Here is an 8,668-nt window from a genome sequence, read left to right as displayed (position 1 = left end):
AAGGTTGCTGCTGCAACGATTTTGGTCAATGTCATTCTGATTAGTTCTTGTTTTTTTTTCAGGTGAAGCTTTACCACCAACGCCTAATCCAAAGAGGAGCTGTACAATCTTACGAGGGGCATGTGAATTCCGATACTCGTTTGCACTTTGCAGCTTGGAGTTGACCCATCTGAGAGATTTGTCATGTCAGGTGAATATTATTATTGCTTATGCCATTTATTTTGGGCAAGTTCTAGCCTTCGACGTTTTCTTATATATTTTTCTTTTAGGCGGAGAGGACTGCAATTTACGACTTTGAAGTATTAAGTCTGGTAAACTGCCTTTCGAGGATATATAAATTCTGTAACACAATCCCCTCAACTGGGTGCTGGCGAAGAGCTGAAAGTACATACTCTCTACTTCTCTTGTGCTCTCATTCTTCGTGCCATTCTCCCCATTTTATTGACCTCTGATTTTCTTCTAATCCGTAGGGTTTAAGGGAGATCAGGATGACAGGCCAAATTAGGAATGCCTTGATTCCAAAAGTGATGGTTTGGGTGCATGGATTGGATCACGGATCACAGGAATGACTATTTTACATGCGCTGACAAGTGTGAAAGGTGGAAAAATGCTCTCACAAAAGTTTTACAAATGTGCAAAGCTTGGGATTTCTTTTGATGCTCGAGTGTAGCAATCTTAATGCTCACCATGCCGAAGCCATTTATGGGCTCAAACACAAGGCAACGCTACTGTGAGGAGATATAAGAAGGCGCGATTGTTGGTCTTTGCCTTCCGAGGAGTTTTGTTTTTATTTCCTTTGTAGAGATACCAACAGGTAGATAGTGAGTCTGAAAATAGTACTTGTGTCGAGGTTTGTATCTCCGTTGTTTAAGAGTATTTACCGCACACTTAGGCCAAGGTTTGAATCCTCACTCTCCGCCTTTGGTCTCCCTTAACACCAAATGTAACAAAGAAAGTACTTTGTAAAATGATTGTGAAATTTAGTAAAGTGACAATGGTAATTATCATTATTTTTCTGAATTGTCCATTTTAGAACCAAGGAATTAAACTGTGACTATTCAATTTTCATTTCGTGTTTATAGCTCTGTATAATGAGAGATTGTCTCGCAATCATTTTATAGTCTAAATGGTGTCAACAATTAATTAATATTTGTCACTTGTAAAAATGTGAATCACTCGTTTAATTTGGTGAAATGGTTGCAAGAAAGAACCTTTGTTTGTCATGTATTAAAAAAGTAAAGCACTCGTTTATTTTGGTGGAATGGTTGCAAGAGAGAACTTTTTCGGTAGAAGACCATAGGGCAGGGATGACTTGCTAACACAGATGGAAAAATCACCCACCAAAGTAACACCAGCAATCAAGTCATCCAATAAAGAGATGAAAAGAATTGCTTGTCTCCTTTGAAAGAAAGAATTGCTTGTAATAAAGAAAGGTACGAAAAGACTCTGATGACTTTGATCAAAAGAGACAAGCAATTCTTTTCGTCTCTTTATTGGATGACTTGACTGCTGGTGTTATCTTTGGTGGGTGATTTTTCTTTCTCTGTGTTTTATACCCAAGATTTCTGCATTGGGCAGGGCTATACACACACATATATATATATATATATATATATATATAAAAGTGTATATATAGGGAAAGGGTTGCTTGAGTCTTGGACACAAAAGTTTTCTTATTAAAGTGATAAAATAAGTGATAATTAAGAGCTCACTCAATATCAAAAGTGAAGGCAGAATTATGCTTTGATTCCAAAGGGGAACCGCCTAATCTTCCTCCTCTAGACGATAACACCATCTCAGAGAGCGAGATGGGAAGAATCATTAGGAAACAATTATGTGTCTTTGTCTTTGACTTAAGCATGCTTTCTCAAAGGGTTCTTTGGGATGATGGAATATACCATTGCAGATATTTTCTCACTTTCCATTATATATTTCTCGTTCACATATATATAAAATAGCCAAATGACAAAAAGAGATTAAGAGATCATCTGCATTGCACAGAGAAATATAATTAAGCCCAACCATATTATCCATCCATTGAACAAATTTAGAATTGATTAATTTTTTAGTAGTTTTGATGGACGAGTAAGGAGATTTGAACTTAGAATTACCTCGTCTAACATTTTGTACAAGGGTAACAATAAACTGATAGTTGAAATGATAATTTATGAGTAGTTAGCTCAAACTTAAGGTTTCGTAGTTGTTCATCACATAAAAACAAATATGAAAAAATGAAGTTTCATATATAACAATAACATGGAGCACATGCATGACCACATTTTATGAAATTTTGAACAACATGCAGAGTTTGGTCAATCTTTTCCATGATTATTGAAGATCATGTAACCTTATTGCCAAAGTGCCAAGCAGCTCCACTCATAAGCAAACAAGAGCTAGTAGAAGAGGATAACTGCATGAGGTACGCGACGATGAAAACCACGCTTTCATGGTTCTGGTTCAGCAGCTTCAGCTTTTAAAAGGAAGAGACTTATCAAAGACTAATAAAGGGTATCGATGTAGTTCCAATCAAGCAACAAGGGTTATTTAGGGATATTCCCCTAAATTTAAAAAGAAACCCTTCTTCGTTCTTCACCATTGCTTTGGATGCCAGGTCTGTGTAACTTTACACGCAAAACAATGGGGGTTTTGGGGAGTGAGGATCCGGCTTTTTGTGGAGAGAATATGACTGGAACGAGTGATACATGACGTGTCACTATATCAATGGTGGAATATGTATGCTAAAAAGTTAATAACTTAAAAAATATAATTTCCTACCATTTATATAAAAACACGTGGTGTACCACCCATGTTCCCATCACAATGAAAATTTTCTCCTTTTTGTGGAGAAATTTTAGTTGTGATGAGAACACGGATGGTACACTACGTATTTTTATGCATGGTGAAAATTTTAATTTTTAAGTTATTAACCTTTTAATACACATAACCCACCATTTATAAAGAAACACGTGATGTACCACCTCGTGTGACGGTCACACTGAAAAATCTCTCTTTTTGTGAGGATCTCAGAGATCTTTCAATTTGATCTGTTTATCGTACATCGTGAGGATAGTTTTTGTCAGGTACTGTTTATATTCAATTTTAAATAAAAAAATTTACAATAATTTCTGACCGCACAATGTACGATAAACGGATGTAATTGAAGAATCTTTAAAATCCTCACAAAGTTTTGGGAACCTTTATTTTCCTTTTAAAAGAGAATTTTAACTAAAAACTCGCGGTACTGTTTACTTTAACGAAAAACCATATTGTTACACTAAAAAGTCAATCATGGTACTATTCACTTTACCCTTTATTTTGTCCTTATCGTTAAAACTCAAAGTTTTCAAGTCATTTTCATTAGTTTCCTTTTAATTTTGGGAGTTTTAACAAAACACTTCTGGTACTGTTCATTTTTAACGAAAAATTACATTTATACATTTTCCTGATACTATTCACTATACCTTTAAAAATAACTTTTCATTAAAAGAGATTTTTTTTTTTTTACTTTTCGTTAATTTTCATTTTAATTTTTCCTTTAATTATTGCATATATTTGCAAGTGAAGTCTAGTCTCTCAAATAAAAGCCTCAAACCCATCACAATTTGTGAATCATTATGTCCCTTCTCTGTGTTTATCCACAACCCAAGGGAACATAATAGTTATGTGTAGCTAGCTCCAGCAAATAAAATGACACGTAATCCACTCACATGAGCATTCTCAAAAGGCAAAATCCAATTATTTTTTCTTACTTTTTTTCTCTTTTGACAACTGATACAAAGCAAAAAAGCAAACCCCACATCAGGTGCCTTAACTACAAACATGCTTGTTTTTTTTTTCAAAAAAGAAAAGGGAAAAACCAAGAAAAAATTCTTCAAATAAGAAACATCTTGTCCTAGTCCTATGTAATTCATTCCATATTCATTCATCCAATTAGTAATCGATGATGATTGCTTCATCCTAGTGTTATATATTATTATATGCATGAATCCATTCGAAGCGGGAAAAGAGCAAAATACTAATAATTATTTGATAGGCAACGCTAGATTACATTTTTGAACAATAATCAACCGCAATTATTTTATTATGTACATCCAAAAGAATAGGGAATGCGGGTGGCAAGAGAGAAGACAATTGTGCAGAAAACAAAAATAGCTTAATGATGATGACCATGAAGACCATTACTACTTGAATATGATCATATACATCCTACTTATAATGGCAAAATGATTGTCTGAAAGTTCCAAATATCTAGCATATACTATGGAATAGATTAAAAATAACATATGATCATTAAGCTGTAGTGACATTACAGCAGCGACATATAAATAAATGGCAGAAAAGACAGGCCACAAAGAAGGAGAAAATCCCAGACTATACGTTCTTTGTTTTTATTAAATTTCTTTCTCTTGATCATATATATCTACTTTGATCACGTTTGTTATGCTAGCTTCCTCAATATTACTCCTCATCTATTTGAAATGGGATTCGGACCACTTGGAACTTCATGTGCACCGGCTCTGAACATATTTTCTTTCCATGGGATTGGCTGCCTCCCACGACGAACCTGAAACCCTACTCCTCTCCTTCGTCCCGATTCGCCTGTAAAATCGTGATCAGCCTTTGAATTGATGATGCCGTGTGAGGGTCTTCTTGTAGAAGATTCCACGATAGCATTTTTCTTAGTGATGACTCCAACTCCAAGTGATCTCGAGGAAGTACTACTGGTACCTGGGATTGGCAAGCTATGCTTCTTTTGAGCCACGGTGATTTGAAATGTGATGAGAAGAAAGAAGAGGAGGGTTGTAAAAGTGGTGGTAGATGATTTTGCATTACTAGCCATGCAAGACGATTTTTTTGCTTGTATTCAAATCATTCAGCAAGTTCTAGACTTGGCAGCTTCTAGGTTGGTGATGAAATGAAGGTTTGGATTTGTAGACTAAGGCTGCTCATAGCTCAAGATGGAAAAGAAAAAGAAATGGTACAAGATTTGAAATGCTTGTAGGGTTTATATCTGCGAAAGTTTAAATGAGAGAGAGACCTAACAAATAAAGGGTGGTGTATCTACACACTTCTTTTTATCTTTCACACACATCTTTCAATTTTTGACTGTCGAATTGAATGAATTGAAGATGATAAAAGAACAGAAATTAACATAGAATATGTGGAAAGTAAAGAGAGGTATGTAGATAGCACCGTCCAAATAAAAAAGGGGAAAACAAGATGTTTGTGGACTAATTTCCCATGTCTTTGAGGATGATTCATTTCTTTAAGAAATGAACAAATAAACAAAACATCAAATGTAATCTTTCTAGCTTCTGTATTACAACATATTCATTTCAATATTATATATATATATATATATATAACTAAAAGTATGATTTAACTCATGGTTTATGAAGTTTAAGATAAATAAAAAAAGAATTTGGATTAGATATAAGATGTTATCCAAAGATACTATATATTTAGGTTTAACTTTTTCTTTTATTTGCCTGATAAAGGGACAGTTTGCTTGGTTTGACCTTTCTGACACAGTGAGGGCGCGCCTGCAAACAACCCCATAGTTCCTTGGGAAGAGGACAAAATAGAGCCCACAGAGCATGAGTCAGAGACTCAGAGATGCTTGCTTAACCCTAGAGGATAAAGGTGTCAAAGATTGCTTGTCATTTAGGTCCAGGATGATTCAATTAATGCAGAGCCCTTCTTTTCTTTTCTTTTCTTTTTATTGCATTGTTTTTTCAAGGACCGTATAAAGTTTCTCATACTGTGACCACCACCCAGCCACTAGGGGAAGGAAAAAAGGAAAATAAAAAACAGGCCTTGCGAGACTAAGGAGCTTCTTTCTCATAAACCCATTGTTTGTCCATCAAATTAGGGTTTGGGTCGTCTTGTAAGCTACATGTGATAATGATAGAAGGTTGGATTATCTCGCAGACTCAATTTGTTGAGGATTTTGAGTTGTAGTCGAAGTGTGCAATAAAGGAGAGCGGGAAGACAACATTTGAAACTGGCTTGGCTGCTGACCGGGCTTATCAGCCAAATATATCAAATGAGGTTGTTTTATTTTTGTATGAAAAGATTTTAGAGAACTTAAACGAAAAACTCATGTTCACTTTAACGAAAATTCATATTTTTACACTAAAAAGTTAATCCTAGTACTATTCACTTTACTATTTATTTTGTCCTTATCATTAAAACTCAAAGTTTTCAAATCATTTTTATTAGTTTTCCTAAAATTTTACCTATAATCGCTTGTGTATAGTTATCTACCTATATATCAATCTTTCTAAATATATGATTGATCGAGTGACTAGAGATATAAAACAAACCAGATACACTTAATTAAGTTTTTCTTCCTTGAGATGTGCTAAGCACAATATCACTCATTGTTGAGAAACCGTTAAGAAAATATCAATAATATATAGATATATTGTCAGCTTTGATATTCTAATAATTGAGCAGGAGGCGAACATCAAACAAATGGGAAATAATAGGAAATTGTAGAGAGAGAAGAAAGGATGTTGAACATGAGCGAACAAGTGATTAAATTCATTTATATCATATGGTTAATTAATTAAGCAAAACATGGTAAGCATTTGAGACCGTTTCTTATTATAATTAAAGGTCTTAATAAGAGTTGACAAAGTTGCAATTGGTTCGAATTTCGCCTTCATTTTGACCGGTGAGGACTTGAACATTCCCTAGTTTGGCCATGGATATTCCAAACTGGTAGTGGAAGACTGATGGCTGGGAAGCAAAAGCACTGACAAGAGATTTAGTCCTTGGATCAGAATACAACATTTGATCTGTGGATAAAAGTCCCATCTTCTTCTGCAGATTTATGTAGTATGCAGTGTCAAATTTATGTGGAGTTACAGCATCAAGATCAGCATAGTCTGATGCCCATCTACATTTTCTTTCCAAGTAGCTCAAGTACTGCGCATCAAGGGATGGATCAGGCTTGGCAGTTCCACTGAAGTTAAAGAGTCTGTGTTGTACGGATTCACATGAAGACCTTCCTATGGTGTGTGCCCCTACAGATGAAATCCATTTATGTCAATAAAAGCAACCAGATTTTTGTTCGAGTTGTAGGCAAACTTTAACATTTTTTGTTATCACACAAATTTGAATATTATATTATCAGACTGTCAATCTAAATTCTTAGTATTAGGTTTGGTTCATGTTTTAATGTGTTGTTCAAAGTGATAGTGTGGCAATAAAACATGTATGTAATGTAAGGTCTAAATTGACAGCGTGACAACATAACATGTTAAATTGATTGAATGAAAATACATATGCAATTGAAATGCAAGCGGACTAGATGGTTCACCTGAGAGAACAACCAAGTCAACCACATTCAAGCCCTGTGATTGAAAAATCTCAAGTAAACTAGTTATGTCTTCATGACCCATGGGAACCATCTCAGTTTCCTTAGCAATCGAAACTTTTCCATCTTTCCTCCCATAGGGGACAGCCCAGTATGGACCTCCAATTTGAACAGTAGCATCTCTTGCAGCTGCAGTCAAAATGTCTGCACAAGAAACTGTTTTTGGGCACTTCTTCTCAACCTCTGCCTTGATATCATCTATCACTTCAAACCCTCTCAGTGTCTTGCTGGCCTTGCCTTCCCTCTCACTTCCTTCATGGTTTAATAAGATGGAGGCATCACATCCCTACATGTGTTTCAAATCATTATAATTGTGATTAAAAGAAATCAAATACCAAGCAATAAATAAATAAATTTCTAATTTTTTTAGATGGATGTATGGAAGCTGGCCAACTCTTTTCTAAGTACTATTGGTCCATCAAGCTTCAAAAAATTATTAGAGACACAAAATTAACTACATTACTAATCCATTCTTCAAATAAATATTATTAGTCACGTACAACATATACATACATAAAATGGCGGGGTGCCAACCTCTATAAAGGCGGTGATCAATATGTGGTTAGTTTTGTGTGTTTAAATAGAAGTAGTCAATAATTAATATATAATGTGAAGGTTAATTAAGCCATAATATTCTTACCCTGATGGCACAGTCATGGAAGTGCAACCTCATGAGGCCAGCTGCTAGGCTGTAATCCTCCTTAAGCCATTGCTTCACCTTCCTACTTATAATACCTTCAAGGTCTGGACAACTCCTGTGATAGTAGGAATTGGAAAGAAACTCTCCAAAGGGCAAATCGTCTGATATTGTTGGAAGTGTTAGAGTTAGAGTTGTTGCTCCCTCCCAGGACTCGTTTGTTTCTTCATCATGGCGATCGTGACCGTGTTCTGGGTAAGATGAAGAAGCATTTAATTCAACAACAAGAAGAAGAACTAAGAGCAAGGAAACTATGGAATTCATATTTCTTGTGCAGAAGTGTACAGACTATATGCCCAAGATTGAAAAACTACGCTAGCTGCTTTGCCTTCCAATGAAAGCGTGTTGACAAACTTTGTTTATATATTGCATATGGTATTGGTGATTAGAGGATCTAATTGGAATAACAATTAGTTTAATCATTAATTAGTTGAGGACTACGTGGGAAGCACCCCCTGCAAATGGAGATGACATGCTAGCATGTATGTACTATGTAGAGCTTGACAATGATTGCTTTAATTTTTTAGTTTGAAAAACATTGACTTTCACAAAACCTAATGCAATAATATTTCTTCATTGTTCAAAGA

General features: G+C 35.1%; 1 protein-coding gene across 1 annotated transcript; it reads right to left on the bottom strand.

Moving 5' to 3' along the window:
• Positions 1-6,537: 6,537 nt before the first annotated feature.
• On the bottom strand, positions 6,538-8,420 carry LOC103422288 (peroxidase 7-like). The gene is made up of 3 exons (XM_008360334.4): positions 8,025-8,420; positions 7,328-7,670; positions 6,538-7,031 (listed from the first exon to the last, which is right to left on the bottom strand). Exons 1-3 carry the CDS (start codon positions 8,343-8,345, stop codon positions 6,625-6,627), a joined length of 1,071 nt encoding a protein of 356 aa, XP_008358556.2. The 5' UTR covers positions 8,346-8,420; the 3' UTR covers positions 6,538-6,624.
• Positions 8,421-8,668: the final 248 nt, after the last annotated feature.

Source organism: Malus domestica, chromosome 10 (assembly GCF_042453785.1).
Source record: "Malus domestica chromosome 10, GDT2T_hap1".
NCBI classification, from domain to species: domain Eukaryota; kingdom Viridiplantae; phylum Streptophyta; class Magnoliopsida; order Rosales; family Rosaceae; genus Malus; species Malus domestica.
The sequence above is the reverse complement of the archived record's forward strand: the minus strand, read 5'-3'. Positions and strand labels throughout refer to the sequence as shown.